The 23,639-nt window shown below is 48.1% G+C and overlaps 1 protein-coding gene across 1 annotated transcript in view; it reads right to left on the bottom strand.

Annotated features, from left to right (window-relative positions):
* Window positions 1-5,302: 5,302 nt before the first annotated feature.
* Window positions 5,303-23,639, bottom strand: part of LOC144732998 (uncharacterized) — a 28,221-nt gene continuing 9,884 nt past the window's right edge. Inside the window, exons 6-13 of the mRNA XM_078614678.1 lie at window positions 23,436-23,513; window positions 21,455-21,532; window positions 19,614-19,658; window positions 18,677-18,754; window positions 16,336-16,395; window positions 14,595-14,684; window positions 10,361-10,441; window positions 5,303-9,894 (exon numbers count right to left, since the gene is read on the bottom strand). Coding sequence (XP_078470804.1) covers window positions 9,878-9,894; window positions 10,361-10,441; window positions 14,595-14,684; window positions 16,336-16,395; window positions 18,677-18,754; window positions 19,614-19,658; window positions 21,455-21,532; window positions 23,436-23,513 — 527 coding nt within the window. The 3' untranslated portion in view covers window positions 5,303-9,877. The remainder of the gene's footprint in view (window positions 9,895-10,360; window positions 10,442-14,594; window positions 14,685-16,335; window positions 16,396-18,676; window positions 18,755-19,613; window positions 19,659-21,454; window positions 21,533-23,435; window positions 23,514-23,639) is intronic.

Below are 23,639 nucleotides of genomic sequence, written 5' to 3'. Positions count from 1 at the left end.
CCACCTATGAGATGTGGACTCGAGTCATGTGACTTGGACTCGAGTCAGACTCGAGTCATGAATTTGATGACTTGCGACTCGACTTGGACTTGCATAACAATGACTTTGTCCCACCTCTGCTATACACTACACCACACTATACACTACGACTAGCTTTACTACACTTTACTACACTACACTATACACCACACTACACTATACACTACACCACACTATACACTACGACTGGCTTTACTACCCTTTACTACACTACACTTTACACTACACCACACTATACACTACGACTAGCTTTACTACCCTTTACTACACTACACTATACACCACACTACACTATACACTACACCACACTATACACTACGACTTGCTTTACTACCCGGCTTCGCCCGGGACTTTGATTCACCACGTCCGGCCACCTTTGTCACCCCAGTGGCGATGTTCACACACCACACCAGTTACTGCTTTGAGGTTGAGTCAACCTAGGGGTTAAAATAATCGTCACCGGTGGTGGCCGTGAGCGGGAATCGAACTCGAGTCGCCGGGTTCGTAGCGCAGCGTAGCGCTAACCACTACACTACAATGCGTTACGCTTCCACGTGCGCGGGTCACGTGACAGATGTGACTTCACAGCTCACTTGCCGTGCAAAAAATATTTGCATTATTGTGCTCCCCCCCCCCCCCAAAAAAAAAACACAAAAGTGTATTTTAATAATTGTTGCATGGTGTACAGCCTGGAAAGTACCCTCACGGCAAATTTCAAGTTTGTTGCTTGTCGGGAAGTACGCTAAACATTTTGAACAGACACACAATCACAACTTTGCCTTTTATATCTATGGAGATTGCCCTGTGAGCCATGCGGCTCTTGAGTCGGGTGCAACCGCAACAAACAAACCATGAACGGAGAACATCTTAAAGCGACGACGCGCAACGGAAACATCCAGGGATAAACCAGCAAATCTTCCAGAAAGAAAAAAAACGCCGCGACCCACCTGGCGCGGATCAGTCTGTCGTCCCAGCGCAGAAGAAACGAAACTTTGGAATTCTAGATGTGAAGCTTTCGTGACTGCAAGGATTCATCCTCTTAGGTTTTTTCGGTAAAGTCACGTAGGTAAAAAATAATAAGTGAAAATAACTCAATTAAAGCAGTTATTTTCATTTATTTCATTATTATTATTTTACCTACGTGACTTTACCGAAAAAACCTAAGAGTATGGTACTTTGGAACTTTGATTAGCACATTGTGTAGAGCTCGTCGCGAGGATTAGATTGTCGTATCGTTCGACTTCAACAAACATAAAATGAGGTCGCAACGCAGTTATGGGATCCCTGGTGTCCCGCCAAAAGGTTCAAATGTCCACATGATAGCTATGTGAGCTATCATTTGTTGTCCAGGTCTGTTGTGTATTTGGAGTTTGTGTGTGCGCGTGCCTCTCTTTTTTACGATCAGAGGAAACAAGAAGATGCTCGGTGTAGTCGGCATTTTGCTTCGTTCATCATTTCGTTTTTTTAATGCTTTGCTTTATGTAACCCACCCCCCGTTTAAATGAAAGATTTCACAAAAGATGTCACGCTCTGCTCTCCTTACCCCTTCCCTCTCTCTCTACCCCCTCTCTCTACCTCCCGCCCCCCCTCTCTCGATCCCCTCTCTCCCTACTCCATGTCTATGTTCCCCCATATGTTTTCTATGTAATATTTGTAATTCTTTTTTAACTACTCTCTCTGCCCGCGGTGGTGACTGGGTGGTCCTCCGGTTTTTCCCTCCACGTATTTAGAATCGACATCAACCCACGCGTTCAAGAGTCATTCTGCTGCTGCTATTAAATTCCACGCGATATCAGCCACTTCGTTGGAGCTATCATTGGTGATAGGGGGCCGTCCATAAATGACGTCACGCGATTTTGGACGATTTTTGCCCCCCCCCCCCCATCGTCACACGGCATCACAAAAAGTCAGACCCCCCTTCAAATATGACGTCACAAAGCTCTGCCCCCCCCCCCAAAAAAAAATAGAACATGCTTCAAATCGCTTTCAACTATTGTCATTGTAGTTGTGGGGGTCGCTAGCCCCCGAGGTCCCTCCCGCCTCCATCCCCTATTCCGCTTACGTTACCCCACCTCCCTATTACCCGCTACGGTTTCGCCGGCATTCGAACGCGACGCCCCTACTGTTACAGCCTCGCGCCGCGCTCCCACGCTGCGAGCATACGTGCGCACAGCATCATCAATCAAACGCCACACTCCCCCTCTTTACACCGCTACGTACAGCTCTCGCACACTGCGAGCGTGTGCCTGTCTATAGCCCTGTGCGGCACGTTACCAATGCACATCCGTATCCGCCACGTAACGAACGTATGCGCACTCACGCACACAGCTCTGCGCGGCACTCACTCAACACTGACCACTCCCGTTAGGATCGCGCACCTGTATTATACACGTCGTGAACGTGCGTGCACACACACATACAGCTCCACACGCGATACCCACTCTTGCGCCGCTCTGCGCCGTGCCGGCCGCTCACGTTATGATCGCGCACCTGGGGTACGCCGATTACGCACGCCGCAAGCTTACGCATACACAATACCACACGCGTTCGCACTTATAACACGAGATCACACGAGGCCACGATCAGCTATTAATGATTTATTATCCGCTACCTGGAACTAGATGTTAAATCAGTGAGTCGACGAGGCTGGCCTACGCTGATACCTCTATACCTATTCCCGGTTTATTTGCTATGATTCTAATTCACCTTCTTACTCACTGTTAAGTGTCCACGGCGGTCCGCTGATCCTTGTGCCAACAGCGTACCTCGGTGCGTCGCACGGACGTCCGGGTCGCTGGCTGGAGCTGCGTCTGGTCGCCTGGCGCTGGAGTAAGAGATATTTCCCCTTTTTGCCCCCCCTATTTATCCTCCCTACCTCAAAAGGAGGCTGCGCTGAACAATGGGCTCGTGCACCTCGAGCCCGCGCACGGCGGTTCCGGGCGCTTTTGATATGCTAATTAGTGAGCGGCGTTGGCGGCGTACATCCTAATTACTCCCTTACCCTTCCTAATAATGGGGCCTGCGCGCTCAAGCGTAATGTTCCCAACCCTCCATGACTATGCGCAAGAGCCCATGCGGTCCCGCTATTCATGCTGTCCCCTCCCTCCTCCGCCTGTCTCGTCGACCCGTGGGGGTGTGTGTGGGGGGAAAATGCGCCTCCACCACGGTGGCCGAATGCCCCACGCCGCGACCACACCATATTAAGGCTGGTCGCAGCGCCGCGGCGCAACGTAGCAAGGGGGAGGTCGTCCAATTCCCTGATCGCCGGAAACCGTGAGAATTAATCCCGATAAGGGTTTCTCGGATAAAAACCGGTCAGTCAGGTGACCTTCCCTTCCAGCTCTATGGGGGGGGGGGGAATGCGTGCGGGTGTGTGCTTATGTGGGGGGGGGTGATGGGGGGCAGTGCGGTGGGGGAAGCCGGGCGGCTCCCTGGCTCGGCAGAGCGGCTCCGTCGCTGTGGCACCACATAGTGCGTATTTAATGTGGCGCTGCACTCTGATGTTGTAGGAGAAAACATTTATTAAAAAGTCTATTTAATTAAGTAGAACGTGTTGTCTATATTTAGTTAAAATTGCGCATTTTGATGTGACGTCATATTTCTCACCCCCCCCCCCCCTGTCTGACCCCCCCCCCCCATAGGTGCGTGACGTCATTTATGGACGGTCCCCTAGCCAGGTGGTCACTTCTGAAAAGAGTTACGCAGCTCAGTCGGGCCTTACCCTTGGTAAAGTCAAATACAAATAGTTGTCGTTTTATTTGTGTGTATATTTTTAAAAGTGATTCGTTTACCTTTCCTATACTTTATACTCCTATCGTAGTTTCTGTGTGTTGTGTTGTAACTTTCGGACCCCGCGCCCTTACTGGACATCTGTCACAAAGAGCTTCATAGCTCATCGGATTCCTCCTGCTGCAGTCTAAATATATATTCTGATATTGAATTAATTTATGTGTAGTGGGTTCTCAGCGAGACAGAGACGACGTAGTTGAGGCACACTTGTTTATTTAACCAAAGGGCGGTAACACAATACTTGAAGGGGTAACAGCCCCTTCACCTGTACTCAATGGGAAACACCCCTAGCACTATCCCCTGACTGATCTACTCCCAGTCCTCCGCTAAGAGTGCTAGGGGAGGCTATCTTATCCGGCCCTATGATGACGTAAGCACGTTAGGGCGAGCCCTCCCGGAAGCCATAGAGAATGCATTGCAGCGCCCCCGTTCGAAAAAAAACATCTTTGAATGTAAGTCTATGGGACCACTCGGGGCGATTCTCAGCTGGAGGGAAATCGCCCAAAAAGAGGCGGTACTCCACAGAACGTAGCATGACGCTGATTGGACTATATCCAGAGGCACAGTGACGGCTAGCGTGACTCTGTGGTTGAATGACATTGGTGGTGCGTCGCCCAATCGCCCTAATGAAGAAACCGCCCCTGCTTTAGAACTGCTTGTTTTTGTGTTTAGTTTTCCTTCCCTGGCACCTCCCGATTAGAATGGTTGGCTACGTACGATACCAAAGAAGTTCAACATACGTGGTCCATATAAACTATGAAACCATAAACTTTAAAAATTTCGAAGCTATTTTTTTATTTTGCCAGGTAAGGCCCCGCTGAGTTACGTAGTTGCTTTTTCAGAAACGACCTGGCCATCACAAATAATAGTAGGTCAACGAAGTGGCGGATTTATTATATCAGAAGCCACATACGCGCGATGTCGATTCTAAACGTGGAGGGGAAAAACCGGAGGACCGCAGAGAAAAATCTACGCAGTGACCACCGTGGGGAGAGAGACGCAGACTTCACGCAGACAGCAGCAGGCATGGCCTGAGTCGGGGTCAAACCCACGACCTATGCACCAGGCGAGGGAGATGACATCTCCAAGCCACCGTGGCACTCCAAGAAGAAGTTGCTGACGGGTCCAAGTTGACCCACTCCACTTGCAGGTGCCAGGGCCAAGTCAGTCCACTCCACTTGCAGAAATGTATCAGCTAAAGCAGGTGAACAGTCTAGATCGCAATGTAATTTGCCTGGAGACGCTGCTCCCTCCAGTTACAACAAATTCTCAGATTGTAATTGAGAACTACAGTCTCCTTCGCCTAGGAGACCGCTGGCCCACTCCTAATAAATGGTCCAGTTGCATCGTGAATGTACCATTCTAATTATGTCGTCGGATCGAACGAGTCTCGCAGCGCACTGCAATGGGCTCGTACTTTATTCAATAAAATGAAAATGTATGTACGTTTAGAGAGACTCGTTGAGAAGCAATGTCAGTTTTTTGTAAAAAGCAAGCTTTAATGCATTTGAATTTCCCAGATGTTGTACAGCGGCATGTGTACGGTTACAACCATTTGAGATGAACAACATGGCGGCCACATCACACAGACAAAATGGCGTCCACGAGACGAAGTAGCTGCCACATTGTGCAGACAAAATTAAGAAGTGAGAGTTCCCTTGCCTCTTGTACGAGAGAGAGTGAGCGACAGATTAAATTCCACACAAAAGCATTGAGAGACCTGAGAGTTGTGGGAAACCGGGTTTCTATTTGGGCCCCAGCAGACCGCTCGTTTACGATTAAACTAAACAATGTCTTATTTTTCATTCTAGATTTGAAGTTTTCGTGACTGCAAGGATCCGAAAGAACCAAAGAGTAATGTCTTATTTTATTTTACCAGGTAAGGCCCCACTGAGCTGTAAAGCTGTTTTCAGAAGTGACCTGGCCACAAACGATAGCTCAACGAAGTGGCTTATCACGTGGACATGTATAGCAGCCAAATAATCTAAACGCACGTTTCTAAATGCGGAGGGAACGGAGAGAAACATGAAAACTTCAAATATACGGCAGGTGTCATGGTCGGATTCGAACCCACGACCTCCTGTATACCAGGCGAGGGAGATAAAATCTAGCCACCGTTTACAGTGCGAAAGAGACAGAACAGCGATGGCTGAGGAGTTGGGGACGGTAAATCGATCGTAATGCTTGGGGAGGGAGTGTGGAGGTGATTGTAGGGAGGACACCCATTGCTTAAAATGCAGTGATTATGAAAGTAAATAATGACGGCTGTGATTATAACATTGGAGGATCGACAACACATCACGCAGCCGCTCCATCAGTGGAGAAACTCGCAGTCAACTGAACTCGCATCTTTGTCATCTAGCCTTTAACAGACTGTTGGGACAAGTGCTGTTAGCGAGCACCTATGAAGGCCGGCATGGGTGGGTGGCCAGCACCATGCCCTGCCGCCTTTGTCTCTCCCCATTGGCAATGGTTACTACACACCGCAACCAAATACTCATTTGTGGGACGAGTTGTCCTACGGGAGGCCCAGGACCGGTTCAGATAATCCCCATCACTGGTGTTCGCCGTGAGAGGGAATCGAATTCGGGTTACCGGCTTCGTAGCGCAGCGTAATGCTAACCGCTACGCTACAGCTCCCCTCTCTGTGGGTCACACACACGCGAGTGTGATTCTGTTCTACTCTTGGTGGTGGCAGCAGCGATGGGGTTCAGGAGCTCGATGCCCAATGCGGGGGTCCTGCTGCTGCTGGCACAACCAGAGGGCTTCAGCAGAAAGAGCGAGTCCATGTTTTGCTGTTCCTCCTTCATTGAAGGAGCGAAGGCCACAGTGGTTTTACTATAGAGCCTCTAATAGTATCTGTGTACAGTAATCCCTTGTGACCGCGAAATATAATTGAATTCTATGTACCCGTTTACCAACCGCGAGATTCGATTGACTTCTGTACAACCGTTTACCGACCGCGAGCATCTCGGTAAACAAATGCACCTGCCATTTCACTCCGGTGGTGGGTGTCCACCTCGGACCCCTTTCAAACTCACAGTGGCCTGGTCTCAGCCAGCTGAGGATAGTAACAAGCAGGAATTTCAACATCGCTTGTGCCCCCCCCCCTCTGCAGCGGCAACCCTCTGAGGGGGTGGGGGGGGGGGTCTGCATCCGCGTGCCGTGATTATGACGTCGTTGCATGACACACATTGCATTGTGACGTCATTACAAAATTTCGCGGGCGGGGCGCTGTAACAGCATACAATTAATCAGTGAATAAATTATGTTAATGTGGAAATAAGCCAATCAGCATCAAGGGGTGGCCAAATGTGAGCTTTTTCGTTCGACAAATCGTGTACGATCCAGAAATGGTCGGTTTCAATCCAGAAATCACGTGATAAGAATCACTTAAAATGTTCAAGCATGGGTCAAGCTTTGTTTAGTTGAAAATCGGTCAATTGCCTAAAACATGACCATAATTTATCATTAATTCTATCGCGGATTAATTTTGTCCTGTTAAATGCGCTGCTGATGTCGATCAGATGCCCGTCCATTTTGTTGTACAGCCCGCACAGCGCAACATTGAGCACAAGCGTGGTTCAGGTGCATAGCTGTCAACCCCTACGGTTTACTACCCCGTATTCTTGTACAGGGAAATTGAGTTTTCAGATCCGCACGGCGTACAGCCGTTTTCAATGCGGGCAACAATTGTTTTCATCTATTTGTGTTTCTCTCGTGATGGGACTTTGTCGGATGAATGTTGCTTCAAAAGAAAATGTTAAAACTTCTGGGAATTTTGCAACAATAAGACAAGAAATGTGCCTCCAGGGCTCTGGAGACCACCTTGAGAAGAGTCCAAACAATGCGTTGAAAATAATGGCGAACAAGTGGAGACTCTTTGACCTTTTGAAGCTATTAACATTACATTTGTTATCATGTTCCAGTATATTATCCGTAACTTTTTCATTAAAAACGACAGTCCCATATCAGTGTTAACATTTTTTTAAGCACCCTGTATAAAGAAACGCACGGGGGTGACCAATACGGTCTGACTTGGTCTGTAATAAGGTTGGCACTGATAAGGGGTTGACAGGTATGAAGGTATGTAAAGTTAATGTAAAGTTTATGTATGTTTTATTATGTTGTGATGGAACGTGCTGTATTTTATTCGGTGTTTAGTTCAACTATGATAACGAGTCTGACTCCCTATTTCCCACAGGCTGCTCTTCCAACCGCGGATTTGCCAACCGCGATGCGTTTTCAGGAACCTAACCCTCGCGGTTGGCAAGGAATTGCTGCATCTCTCTGAGTCGCTATATATCTCTATGAGTGTCTGTGTTTCACTGTGGGACCCTATGTATCACTGTCAGTCTCTATGAAACTCTATCTCTATAGGTCTCTATCTCTCTGTGTCTATGTATCTCTATGAATCTCTATGTACCTCTATCGGTCTCCAAGTATCTCTTTGTGTCTATCTCGATGAGTCTCTATGGAGCTGTATGCATATCGATGCGTCTCTATGTGTCTTTGTGGGGCTCTATGTATCTCTACGTGTCTCTACGTATCGGTAAGGGTTTCCTACAGGGCCTGATCGCGTCGGGGTTGCAAGGCCACAGTCGCATGGCTGTCCCTTGTCTCTCGTCTCTTCTTTTACGAACGGTTGCCGATTCCTGGCTTCACGCGGCACCGTTCAGGAATGCGTCGACCGCAGTATTAACACGCAGTCGTAGTTGTAGGGCTTTCACGACCAATGTTATCCATAATGATGATTTTTTTGCGTAAATATAAATGTGTCATTAAACCCGCCACCATCGCCACCAGCCGACACAGCCGAAAGGTGACGTTCATCACGTCAACAAAACGCCGCCAGTTTAGTGACCACTTGGGCTTGTGTGTGTGCGTGTGTATATGTTGCGGAGTAACGGTAGTGTAGCAGTGGTTAGCGCTACACTGCGCTACAAACCTTGGCGACCCGGGTTCGATTCCTGCTCACGGCCAACGCTTGGTGACGATCATCTGAACCGGTCCCGGGCCTCCCATAGGTCGACTCAGCCTCAAATGAGTACCAAGTGCGGTGTGTAGTGAAAATCGCCACTGGGGAGACAAGGCCGGTTGGGCGTGGTACTGGCCACCCACCCCGTCGTGTGCCGTGCCGGCCTCTATAGGCGCTCGCTAACAGCACTTGCCCCGACAGTCTGTTAAGGCTACACGGGGGATATTCGTCTTGTCTTTGTTGCGGACTAAACCCACAGCGGTCACCGCGATAAGGGAGGGCTTTCGGTGTAACGGGACCCATGAATCACGATTACTACGATCACCACCACTGTCACCACCACCACTATCACCACCATCACCACTATCACCACCACTATCACCACCACTGTGACCACCACCACTATCACCACCACGACTATCATCACCACCACCACTATCACCACCACTATCATAGTGCAAGTCTGTTCCGAAACGCGCGACTCCCAGCAGGGCGACCCGGGGAGAACGGGGGAGTTGGGGGTGGGGGGAGAGAGTGAGGGGAGAGTGGGGGGAGAGAGTGAGGGGAGAGTGGGGAGAGAGTGGGGAGAGAGAGTGAGGGGAGAGTGGGGGGAGAGTGGGGGGAGAGAGTGAGGGGAGAGTGGGGAGAGTTGGGGGAGAGAGTGAGGGGAGAGTGGGGAGAGAGTGGGGAGAGAGTGGGGGGAAAGAGTGGGGGGAGAGTGAGGGGGGAGAAAGTGGGGGGAGAGATCAGGGGGAGAGTGGTGGGGAGAGAGTGAGGGGAGAGAGAGTGGGGGGAGAAAGTGAGGGGAGAGAGTGGGTGGAGAGAGTGAGGAGAGAGAGTGGGTGGAGAAAGTGAGGAGAGAGTGGGGGGAGAGAGTGGGAAGAGAGAGTGAGGGGGGAGAGAGTGGGGAGAGATAGTGAGGGGAGAGTGGGTGGAGAGAGAGTGGGGAGAGAGTGAGGGGGGAGAGAGTGGGGGGGAGAGAGTGAGGGGAGAGTGGTGGAGAAAGTGAAAGGAGAGTGGGGAAAGCTCGTTCTTGCTGTGTCGGTAATTTCTCTATGCGATTGAATTTCACTAACGCCGGAAGCAACCTGTGGGGGAGAAGATAGAGCGGATGAGCGTTACGGGTTCATCACAAACACAAAGATCCCCCGTATATCCTGAACAGACTGTCGGGGTATATACTGTTAGCGAGTAGCCCCTATGAAGGCCGGCAGAGTGTCACACGAGGGGGTGGGTGGCCAACACCACGCCCGGCCATTTGTCTCCTCAACGTTAATGTTTATCACTCACCTTGGGACTGTGGGCGGTGACAGTGGGGCTGTGGGCGGAGCCTGTGGTGGTGTAGGCGGAGCCAGTGGAGATGTGGGCGGAGCCGGTGGAGGTGTGGGCTGAGCCAGCGGGGTGTGGGCGGTGCCAGTGGGGTGTGGGCAGAGCAAGTGGGGAGTGTGGGAGGAGCCAATGGGGGTGTGGGCAGGGCCAGTTTGTGTGTGGGATGAGCCAGTGGTGGTGTGGGCGGGGCTAATATGTTGTGGTTCTGCATGCGATGTCCCTTACCGGTCTTCTTATGCCGCATGTATAACAACACCCCTCCTCCGGCCACCACAAGCACCCCGACTACAGCTCCAACAATGATGCCTTTGGAGGAGACAGAGGTCGAGTTTGGAAGGGTTAGGTTGTTTGTATACACGCACTCAAGCTCACTCTCACTCACTCACTCTCACTCAACAACAACAGCCATTCAAAGTGGCGGTGATGTCACCATGGCGCTTGTGCCAGGCTAGGTGCACTTAAAGGCCACGTGAAGTATCGAACGCCCGCTGGCAGGAGGTCATGGGACAGACCCAGGTGCCATGGGTTGACTGACCATCTGTGCCCCCTACTGTGCTAACTTGCTGTATTTTAGCCTCCAGACACTCCGCTCATTGTGTAATGGGTTCAACTGAGTCGCAGACGTAGACTTGGAGGCAATACATTATTCAGTTCCAACACACGGGGTAACTTTCCCTTAACAAAATAACAACCTATGGTGGTGACCACCAGGCTAACTACACTAGTTACAACGTAACTGCTACTACGGACCGGGACCAACAGCTTCGGCCCGGGACCACGTGTTGGAGACTCGTTGAACGGAGAACGTAGACGAAGGTTTCTTCCAGGATGAACAACAACGCTGGTCCCTCTCGGGACCTGGCTTATATTCTCTGCGGCGTGGCCGGCTCCGCCCTTGGCCACGTCCACCTTCTAGAATCTTCGGGAAGGATCTGGGTCCCAATCACGTGACCACCTCTAGCCCCCTCTGGAGGCCCCTTTGTAGACTTAACTGGTCACGTGTCCTCCCGGGTCAACCAGAGTGCCATGGCTTCGAATAACCTCATCCTTCGGCCGGCACCCACACACCCTGTCCTGTATTGTCGGCACTGCACGCCAAGCATGGTGCCATCTAGCACAATCATTCAGCGCTCACTGGGTCCCTCTAGGACCGGTACCTCACCCACACCACTGTGGTATCCGCGATGTCACTACACCGCACGCCGTGCCCCTCTAGGGCCGGCACTGCACCCAGCATGTTGACATCTAGCGATGTAACTACAATTGTGAGCATCGCTCCTCTGCCCTCCGTTGTTGCTGCAAGGCGACTGCCTTCAATTGCCGAGAAACGTTATTCACGATCCTCCTCCACAGAGGCCGATCTTGACACCACTGGTGGCAGTCATCGGCAAGTCCACTCAGCTCCACATTCTCTTGTACCACATCGCTCCATCTCTTCTCGAGCCCATGCCGAAGATGTTCAATTATGGTGGTCCATGTTTGCAAACATAGAGAAGGGAGGGCATGGCCGTGGCCGAGAAGACTCGAAGCTTTGTGTGGAGCGACAGACCAGGTAGCTTCCACACAGCGTTACGCAGCCGATGAAAAGATAATGCCACTCGACTGATTCAGAGTGAGACCTCTGCTGTAAAACCGGAGCTGGTCATAAGCACACTAATTGGGTATGGAAAACTCTACACTATCTCCACAACTGCCCCATCACCAATGGGGATTTGAGGGGGTGGAGTTTCTGATGGTACAAAATACCCAGACGCGTGCTTATTTTTAGTGGAGCTAAGAGTAAGGCCCCACCTCTTAGTGGTACGCTCCAGGTTCAGAAGCAGCGCCTCCAACTCCGCTTCTGAGTGAGCAGCAATCACCAGATCATGGTTGACCAATAGGGAGCCATCCCTTGACCACATCCGAGCATCAATCAGCCTCCCATTGCATCTGTATCAGATGGAGATTCCTCCAGGACAGCCATAGAAGGCTTCATGAAGCCGATTTTTTTTCAAATAATGTGGGACCCAAAGAACATCCCTGTCACACCCCAAGGTGAAGAGGGAATGGCTCCGCCTCCCGGCCACGTCGTTTTACCTGGGCCTGCACACCATTGTGAAGGTTCTTAATGATTGTGAGCAGAGAGTCAGGGACTCTGAAAGCACGAAGAACAACCCAGAACCCAAGCCTATTCATGGTATCATAGGCCTTGACCAGGTCAATAAAACAGAGATGTAGGTCCTGTTGGAATTCCCGACACCTTTGCTGTAATATACGGACAGAAACATGGCATCTGTGTAAAACCGCCCTGGCCTGAAACCGCAATAGGGCTCTGCAAGCCTTTCCTCAGCGTGCCTGGCAAAGAAATATTGAATAATCCTTGCCAGGACCTTTCCCGGAACACTGAGGAGGGAGATGCCCCTGTAGTTGTTACAGTTTGTGCCTCCCCCTTCTTAAAGAGGGGGACCACCAGGGCATCCTTCCAATCCTGCAGAACCCATCCAGTGATCCAGACTGTTATTATGATGTCATGTAGGGCAGTTTGCACACAAACGCCACCCTCCCTCAGCATGTCGCTTCGGAGATCATCTCTGCCCATTGCTTTTCCTGGTCTTAGACTGGATCGCCTTCTGTACTTCCTCAATAGATGGCACTTCAGTGAGTCACTCACAGGGGGTGACTGATTATTCCAATATTTGAGGCACTACAGCCTCAGCAGGGTCATCCCCACTTTGCCCCATGATGTTTTCCAGGCTGAGGGATTTCCCCTCTCCTAAGACCTCACAAGAATACTTGTCAAATCTGCAAACCTGTTACTGGTTGTCAAAGATTGGATCACCTTTCTTTCTCTTTATGATGGTGATAGGTGTAGCGCTGCAAGTTACTTTTTTGATGAAATTAAAGAGTGGTTTGTTAGCGCAGGCTACTGAAGCAGACTTCATCTCCTTAGCAACCCGTGACCACCACGTACAGTAGAACCTCTGGTCACGAACGCTTCTGACCATGACCAAATCGGGTTCTGACTAAAAAATTCACAACATTTTTTTATCTGGTTACGAACACAAACTCGGGTGGCGATCAAACACGGCCACGGCCCATTTCCCCTTCCGCGCCATTTTTTTTTGTAAGCGCCAAATTTCCTGTTGTTTGTTTACAAACAACAGTGACCCACGTGTGGCCGCTTGCTCAGTCAGTCTCACTTAGTAATCGGTCTTGGTCAGACGTGCGCTCATTCGCTGTGGACTCTGTGCAGTATTTTGTGTATTTTTGCATTAATTTTGCAATTAGCCATGGCCTCTAATCAAGTGAAGAGTGGTAATGTTGGTGAGAAGAAGGTTTTAAAGAAAATTGAAATCTTGAAGTAAACGTTCATACGATATTACGGTGAATGCTTCTAAAAACAATACTGTACCCAAATATTACTGTTAACTTACTTTCAATAGAAACATGAATTGCTCATACGAAAATTATCTCTCTCTCTCAGAATCGACCGACTGATGTATCATACGAAACAATCATCTTGTTGAACGATTCTAAAACTTGACGCGGCAATGTTAGTTTTCTCTGTTGTTCAAGGTTTTCTCAGTGTTATTCAATGTTTTTACATTTAGTTTACTATTACACTGTGAATTCTACGGCATACTTAACTATTTTTGTGCTTAAAAATCTTTAAAAAACAATATTTCTATACAGTTCGTAGGAGTCTGGAACGGATTAATCGTATTTACATACAATCCAATGGGGTAAATAGGTTCGAATCACGACCAAATCGGGTTACGACCAAAGTTACGGAACGAATTATGGTCGTGACCAGAGGTTCTACTGTATCCTTGCAGCTCCACACGGCTCTCCAAACCTCCGAGCGAAGGCTATGGTAAGCCTCCTCATTCTCTGATGTGGGATGCTATAGAGTATAGACAATGAGAGTGGGCCTGTCACTTTTTCTCAGCCAGCTTGAACGCCTCCTCTGTCAGCCAGGGTCTCTGGGGAGGTCTATGCCGTGTACCTAAGGCAGCCATTGCAGCTGCATGAATCACAATCCTAAACCTCGCCCATTTCCCCTCCACATCCGGAGGAGTGGGGGACGATGCCAACCGCAGCTGCAAGCGATGATGAAATTCTCGCTTGCAACTTTCATTAGCTAGCTGAGACCAGGCCACTGTGGGTTTAAATGGAGTCCTGGATGTACACCCACCACCTGAGTGGAAGAATGGCAGATGGATTCTCTCTCCCCTTGGTCGCGTGGATTTTTCTCCACGTCCTCCGGTTTTCTCCTCCACATTTAAAATGATCATGCGTTCAGGTATTTAGCTGCTAAAAAAAATATCCACATTATTATGATGATAAGCCACTTCATTGGGCTATTATTTGTGATAGCCAGTTCGCTTCTGAAAAAGAGCTACATAGCTGAAAGTGGGGCCTGGTAAAATATTTTTTAAAAATCAGATTGTGCTGTTGCTGCTGCTGCTATCGAGCTCACCAATGGGGATAGGTGTTGGTGCTGGGTGCTCTTTGATGCATTTCTGCAGCGTGTCCACACAGCCAGAGATGGATTTAATCTGCTCACACTCTGAGTGACGACACACACACATAAACGTCACCACCATCATCATCAACACCATCATCACCACTGAAAAAAAATAGGACCTTTTTGCCAGTATCAAAATATAAGAATTGGTTCTACCCTTTCTGGCAATAAAACAAATGTTAAGATGTTCAAACACCAAATAGAAACCTTTTGCAAGGAATCAAGTTTGCATTAATCACACACAGTACTTGCAAGGATGACAACTGCTGTGTTTGTTTCACCTGATGACGTTTGCTTGTGTTGCGATCGAAACGTCGTGATCTATTAATTTTTTATCTACGTGACTTTACCGAAAGAACCAAAGAGAATGGATTCTTGTAGTCACGAAAGCTTCAAATCAAGACCTACTGTTTTATTGCCAGAAAGGGTAAAACCTGTTCTTATCACCACCATCATCAACATCATCATCAACACCATTATCACCAGCATCATCAACATCATCAACAACATTATCACCATCAGTAACATCATCACCACCATCATCACCAGCATCATCAATATCACCGTCAAAACAAAATGACTATGGTTCTCGCCTTTGGAATAGCTTGCCTGAGGATCTGAGGGAAAGAAATCTTAAAACATACCTTTTTAGATTGGCTTTTAATTAGGATGCCTTTATTACGCGTTGATTGTGTATTTTATTATACTTTACGCTCATTATAATGTCATGTACTTTTTTTAATGTATCATTCTTATTGTTGTTTATATTGCATCAGTCGCTTAATTTAGTCCTGTTAAGCACTTTGTATTGCTTTGCTGCATTAATTGTGCGATATAAGTAAAGCTTGATTTGATTGTCTGAACAGACTAACACGTAGGCGACCAATATCATCCATAATACAGGATTTTTGGGTTAGATCGCATAAATATATAAATGTACGGCTATTTTAGTACACACAATGGGAAAAAAGTACGAGATTAATTTACTCGCATAATGCGCATGCATAATGTACGTTGATTCATTAATACCCCCCCCCCCCCCCACTTTGCGACAGAAGAGCAAACAAGTGTTGTCATCACATTTACGCCTCTATTTAAGGAACAAAGCAGGTGGACTTCTCCACAAATATGGCTGTCGCCTGATGAAGCTGGTTATAATTACTGGCAAAACAACGTACTGTTGTGGCTTGGCTCTCCAACACACCAGTGTGCTGTACTAGTAACGAATTGGCATGTTCTGGTTACGTGACAAACCTTACTAGTTGGCCGTGTCAGGCGGTGGCGGGTTTAACGACACATTTATATATTTGTGTGATCTAACCCAAAAAACTGTATTATGTCTGAACAGACTGTTAGGGCAAGTGCTGTTCGTGAGCACCTATGAAGGCAGGCACGGCACTCAACGAGGAGGTGGGTGACCAGCACCACGCCCCGGCTGCCTTTGTCTCCTCAATTGTGAAGTTTACACACCACACCAGGTACTCTTTTGAGGCTGAGTCGACCTAGAGGAGGCCCATGATCAATTCACTGATGTTGACCTTGAATGGGAATCGAACTCGGGTTGCGGGGTTCATAGCACAGCGTGCTAACAGCTACACTACCGCTCCCCATAATATCATCATCACCGCCATTATTATCATCATTATTAAACTATATGCCCACAACTCTACACATGTCCCCATGCGTGGCTCACCATGCGGGTAGTCGACCGCTAGGTAGGCGCATTCCTTGAGACTGAACTTTCTCTTGGAACCTAAGAGAGAACAACGGGGAGACAGAGAGGGAGATGGAGAATCAGATGTTAACTACCTCGCCTGGTATATTTGGAGTCTGTGTGTCTCTCTCTCCTCGTGGTGGTCACTGCATGGATTTTTGTCTCTGGGGCTTCCAGTTTTTCCCTCCACATTTAGAATCGACATCAAACGTGTTGAGTATTTGGCTGGTGCTATAGATTTCCACGTGATGATGATAAGCCACTTTGTATTGATAGACAGGTCGATTCTAAAAAAAGCTATATAAGTCAGTGGGCCTTAAAATAAAAATAGTTAATAGTTTGTTTTATTGATAGAGGATGAGAGAGGGAGAGAGAAGAGGAGAGAGGGGTGAGAGGGAGAGAATCAAACTCCGAGTCGAAGTGATTGATATTGTCAATCTCTTACAGTGAGGGAAAATGTATTTGATCCCCTGCTGATTTTGTACGTTTGTCCACTGACAAAGAAATGATCAGTCTATAATTTTAATGGTAGGTTTATTTAAACAGTGAGAGACAGAATAACAACAAAATCCAAAAAAACGCATGTCAAAATTTTTATAAATTGAATTGCATTTTAATGAGAGAAATAAGTATTTGACCCCCTCTCAAGCAGAAGGATTTCTGGCTCCCAGGTGTCTTTTATACAGGTAATGAGCTGAGATTAGGAGCACACTCTTAAAGGGAGTGCTCCTAATCTCAGCTTGTTACCTGTATAAAAAGACACCTGTTCACAGAAACAATTAATCAAACAGATGATCATGAGAACGGTGAGGAATCAGCCTAGAACTACACGGGAGGATTTTGTCAATGATCTCAAGGCAGCTGGGACCATAGTCACCAAGAAAACAGTTGGTAACACACTACGCCGTGAATGACTGAAATCCTGCAGCGCCCGCAAGGTCTCCCTGCTCAAGAAAGTACATATACATGCCCGTCTGAAGTTTGCCAATGAACATCTGAATGATTCAGAGGACAACTGGGTGAAAGTGTTGTGGTCAGATGAGACCAAAATGGAGCTCTTTGGCATCAACTCAACTCGCCGTGTTTGGAGGAGGAGGAATGCTGCCTATGACCCAAAGAACATACATCCCCACCGTCAAACATGGAGGTGGAAACATTATGCTTTGGGGGTGTTTTTCTGCTCAGGGGACAGGACAACTTCACTGCATCAAAGGGACGATGGACGGCACCATGCACCATCAAATCTTGGGTGAGAACCTCCTTACCTCAGCCAGGGCATTGAAAATGGGTCGTAGATGGGTATTCCAGCATGACAATGACCCAAAACACACGGCCAAGGCAACAAAGGAGTGGCTCAAGAAGAAGCACATTAAGGTCCTGGAATGGCCTAGCCAGTCTCCAGACCTTAATCCCATAGAAAATCTGTGGAGGGAGCTGAAGGTTCGAGTTGCCAAACGTCAGCCTCGAAACCTTAATGACTTGGAGAAGATCTGCAAAGAGGAGTGGGACAAAATCCCTCCTGAGATGTGTGCAAACCTAGTGGCCAACTACAAGAAACGTCTGACCTCTGTGATTGCCAACAAGGGTTTTGCCACCAAGTACTAAGTCATGTTTTGCAGAGGGGTCAAATACTTATTTCCCTCATTAAAATGCAAATCAATTTATAACATTTTTGACGTGCGTTTTTCTGGATTTTGTTGTTGTTATTCTGTCTCTCACTGTTCATATAAGCCTACCATTAAAATTATAGACTGATCATTTCTTTGTCAGTGGGCAAACATACAAAATCAGCAGGGGATCAAATACTTTTTTCCCTCACTGTATCACTGGGTTTCTGGTGGCCATCACTTTGACACCGCCCACCCCTACCCCTACAGTGGTGGGAGGGGAGGGGAGGGGAGGGGGGAGGGGAAGGGGGAGGGGCCCAACCTGGAAGGAGTGATGCCTATACAGGAAGGGGTGGGGTCCAAACAGGAAGGAGTGGGGCTCAAACAGGAAAGGCTGTACATTTTTTAGTTTGATGCGATGGCGGAATTAAGGAGTGATTTGCGCTCGCTTATTGTTGTGAGTGTTGCTCCTCTGCCCTCCGCTGTAGCAGGAGGGCGACTGCCTCTAACTGCCCAGTAGCAGTGTCCTTCACGAGCCTCCTCCACAGAGTCTCCGTGTTTGAAGAGACTCTATGTATGTAGAATCTCTGTGTATGTAGAGTCTCTGTATGGAGTAGTATCGGAATGTGGAGTCTCTCTATGACGAGACTCTATGTATGTAGAGTTTCTGTGTAGAGTTTTTGTGCGGAGGAGTCTCTGTGTAGTCTCCTCACCGGGGTTCTTTGCAATCTCCGAGTGGTGGGAGCTCAGGCAGTCCTCCACTCTCTGGAAGCACGTGTCGTAGGCACACTCTGCAGGGGGCACCACATCACCCGCGGTCAGTGCCACAACCTGCGTGAGTGTGTAGCGTGGGTGGGTGTGTGGGTGTGTAGTGTATATGATTGGGTGGGTGCGTGGGTAGGTGTGCACTGTGGGTGGGTGAGTGGGTGCATGGGTGGGTGTGCAGTGTGGGTGCGTGGGTGGGTAGATAGGTAGGTGTGTGGATGCTACATAGGTGTAAACCTCTGAACATCTGTAGGCCAGTCGCCACCATTGCTCTCTTTGTGTGTATCTCTGTGAGTCTGTGTATCTCTGTGTGAGTATTTGTTTCCGTGTGAGTCTGCATGAGTCTATGTATATCTGTGTGAGTCTGTGTGAGTCTGCGTGTATGTCTATGTGAATCTGTGTATCTCTGTGTGAGTCCGTGTGAGTCTGTGTGAGTCTGCGTGTATGTCTGTGAATCTGTGTATATCTGTGTGAGTCCGTGTGAGTCTGCGTGAGTCTGTGTAAATCTGTATGAGTCCGTGTGAATCTGTGTGAGTCTGCGTGTATGTCTATGTGAATCTGTGTATATCTGTGTGAGTCCGTGTGAGTCTGTGTGAGTCTGCGTGTATGTCTATGTGAATCTGTGTATCTCTGTGTGAGTCTGTGTCTTTGTGAGTCTGTGTGTCTGTGTGAGTCTGCGTGTATGTCTATGTGAATCTGTGTATATCTGTGTGAGTCCATGTGAGTCTGTGTGAGTCTGCGTGTATGTCTATGTGAATCTGTGTATCTTTGTGTGAGTCTGTGTGTCTTTGTGAGTCTGCGTGTGTATGTGTGTGAGTCTGTGTGTCTGTGTGAGTCTGCGTGTGTATGTGAGCCCGTGTGTGTCTGTGTGAGTTTGTGACTCACGCTCGGCCTCCTTGGTGATTGCGTCTTCTTTCAGCTCCTTTAAGGCTACAGATGCAGAAACCAGGGAGAACCATGAACACACATGGAGCCTGCAGCGACCATCGCCAAACACACCGTGACCCCTACTCACCCCTTTACTGTGACCCCTATCCCCTACCCTTCTCTATTCCCCCTGCACCCCTCTATCACGACCCCTATCCCTTACCCTACCCTTCCCTATCCCCTAGGTACCCCTCTATCATCACCACCTCCTCTATCCTGTACACTTCACGTTAAAAACCATGGTGCCAATTAGTGACTACTTCAGCACTAACCGGTTGTGTGCTGGAGAGCAAACCACCAACAATATTTACAATTCTAGTAACTATGACATTTCACTTGGTGTGATTACAACAACAACAATCAGCAGGTTCATCACAGCGATTAAGCCAGAATTATAAAGAAGTCTTCCTGTTTCAGTCTTAAATTGAGGAGTAAAAGTGATGTAATCACTGTGAGCCTATCTGGTGTGAAGACCAGATTGTGGGTTAAAGTAGTCACATAAGTTACAATGGATCATATGAATCTAACAATATACAGTACAGTAGTCCCTCGGTTAACAGTCACATCGGGTTAACAGTTTTTGGGTTAACATTTCGCCTCTAATATTAACCCCATGGTTTCGACTTAATGTTACAAATGTTGACTAACCATAATAAGTTTACATCACGCACAGTGGCGCCAATTTCGGCCAATCCAAGAGCTTTTAAGTGGTTGGTGAGCCATGCCCTCAGCCAATCAGCGACGCCATGGTGGTGGGATGTTAACTACCTCACCTGGTACACAGGAGGCTGTGGGTTAGATCCTGACCCTCTGATGCCTGTATATTTGGAGTTTGCAGTGTCTCTCTCCCTGTGGTCATTTGGATTTTTCTCCGGGTCCTCCGGTTTTTCCATCCACATTTAGAAATATGCATTTAGAGTATTGGCTGCTATAAATTTATACGTGATAAGCCACTTCATTGAGCCATCAATTGTGATGGCCAGGTCGCTTCTGAAAAAGAGCTACATAGCTCAATGGGCCTTACCTGGTAAACTACAAATAGTTCAATTCTATTTATGAGCCATTTATACCTCGACTGGCTTTCTTTAATGTTATACATTTTCTGTTTTGGCAGCGGAAACAGCTCTCTATGGTGCAGACTCGGTAATTTTTTTACTTAATTTTCAACTTATAAGTTAATTCGATTTAATAGCTATTTTAGGTTGACAAGAGTTTTCATGGAACGGATAGAAAATGCTATCAGAGCGACTTCTGTACCTATGATCGGTTGGGTTATTCACAGTTAATCAACATGCGGTGGATGCATTTACATTTAGTTTGTTGTCCCTTCCCGCACCTGTGGGTGCTCCCACAGTGGATATTGGTATTCAATTTTAGCAACCTCGCCTGGTATGCAGGAGGTCATTGGTTCGATCCCGACCCTGACAATGCCTGCTGTATAGTTCGCATGTTTCTCTCTCTCTCCCCGTGGTCGTGTGGATTTTCCTCTGGGTCTTCCAATTTTTACCTCCACATTTAGAATCGACATCAAGCATTCAGATTATTTGGCTACTGCTATACATGTACATGTCATCAGCCACTTCGTTGAGCTATTGTTCATGATAGGCAGGTCGCTTGTCTGAAAAAGAGCGACGTGGCTCAGTGAGGCCTTACACCTGGTAAAATAATATAAAAATCCGTTCATAGTTTATACAAAGAAGACAAAGATCCCCCCGTATAGCCTTTACAGACTGTTGTGGTGTGTTCCATTAGCATATCAGATGAACCCCACTTTGACACGAGGACCGACGGGCACCCACCGTGAGCTTCGATCCGGCGCTTCCATTCGCTCTCAAAGCACACCCGCTTATCCACCAGGTAGCCATTGTGCTTGCATGCTGCACAGACCGTCAGTAGCAGAACCACCACCACCATCATCATCATCATCAGTAGCAGAACCACCATAAACCATCATCGTCGTCATCAGTAGTAAAACCACCACTGCCATCCTGATCCATATCGGTAGCAGCACCATCACCACCATCTTGATCAATATCACCATCATTGTCCACATAAGTAGCAGAACCACCACCGCCATCACCACCATTGTCGTGATCAATATTACCATAATCTTCCACATCAGTGGTAGAACCATGAGACAAAGCTCCCCCGTATAGCCTAAACAGACTGTTTGGGCAAGTGCTGTTTGCAAGTTGCAGCACCTATGAAGGCCGGAATGGCACACGAGGGGGTGAGTGGCCAACACCACGCCCAGCCGCCTTTGTCGCCCCAGTGGCGATGTTTACATATCACACCAGGTACTTATTTGAGACTGAGTAGACCTAGGGGAGGCCCAGGACCAGTTCCAATAATCGTCACTGGTGTTGGTGGCCATGAGCAGGAATCAAACTCGGGTCGCCGGGTTCGTAGTGCAGCGTGCTAACTGCTACACTACCGCCATCACCATCATTGTCCACATAAATAGCAGAACCACCATCATTATCGAAGAATATAATAATAATAGGCTTCTGCCTCTCTGGCAATAACACAGGAGGTGTTTAAACATCAAATATAAACCTTTTGCAAGGAATTAAGTCTGCATTAACTGCACGAGCTTGTGGCAAAAGATGCAAACATGCTCTGGTAAATATATGATGCATTATCTTTAAAACTGATTGGCCTACACCAGAGACAGCCTTCTTTATAGCCTTGTCTCACTCCCAGTGTTAGACCAGAGAATGCCAAAATGTGAACAGTACAAAGGCAATGCAAGTATCATAGGATTCATCGGTTGAGCAATTCATCGTTGAGATACTGTCAAAAAGATTCCATAGATAATGTCATTATCGTGATGAATATTATCATCATCATTACCATCATTGTCCACAAGGTGGACTAGTCAAACCCCTCCCTCTATCCATTAGCCCCACCCACTTTTATATAGGCCCGCCAACTCCACAACATAGCCCCACCCAGTGTCCATGTATGGCAAGCCCTCACTTAGCACGTGGCAGTGTTTACACTGCAACGTGTTTTCGCAATAACGCGGTTCGTCCATCGAGGGAACACTTTTCGCGCAATGTGGAATGTGCGTGCCATTATAACGCGGAACTCACACACAGTTATAATGCTTGCACCATTTTCTGAGCGGCCGACGATGAGCCACTTGCTTGAGATGCACGGCTGAGCGGTATGGTGATAACAGTACGTGGGAACGATATCATAACATGCGACGGCGGCATACCCTCGGTTATTTGTCCTGCCATGTCACTGTGTGGCATGCGTATCAGCACATCGTTGTCGCGCCAAATTGTATCGTTACCACATTGTTTTAGGGGAAATCATATCTCCTTGACTCGGCTTTTTTGATAACGCATCCGCTACGGCCGCGAGCGCGCTAGAACAAGGACTGCGATTGTAATGAGCGACATGGCCACTTCCCTGTTCAATATAGCCACCACTGCCGCCCTACGCAAGATGTCCACCACCGCCACTGATCGGTCACCATCACCACTGGTGTAGGCCAATTAGTTTAAAAGACAATGCATATATTATCAGAGCCTGTTTTATTTGCATGTTTTTCCACAAGTGTGTATCATTAATGCAGACTTGATTCCTTGCAAAAGGTGTCTATTTGGCATTTGAACATCTTAGCACCTCCTGTTTTATTGCCAGAAAGGCTAAAACCTATTATTTTCACACTGCCTCTGCTGCCCTACACAAAATGGCCACCACCACTGCCTTGCCCAATGCAAGACGGCCACTGATACCTTGCTTTATGCAAGATGGCAAATGACGTACTTGTCAGTGCCTCCATGGAGCCACGCGAGTTGATGAGGCACTTCGAGTCGGTGTCGGTGAAGTGGTCGCCCTCGCACTCTGTAGGGGGGTGGGGAGCGCAAAGCGGCATCACGCGACCAGGTCAAGGGTCGCTGGGGTTGTGGGTCGACTGTGAGGGTTAGGGTTCAGGGATCGTGGATTAGGTGTGAGGGGTTTGGGGTGTCT

This window comes from Lampetra planeri, chromosome 45 (genome assembly GCF_965212315.1).
Source record: "Lampetra planeri chromosome 45, kcLamPlan1.2.h2, whole genome shotgun sequence".
NCBI lineage: Eukaryota > Metazoa > Chordata > Hyperoartia > Petromyzontiformes > Petromyzontidae > Lampetra > Lampetra planeri.
This window is presented reverse-complemented; position numbering and strand designations above follow the sequence as displayed.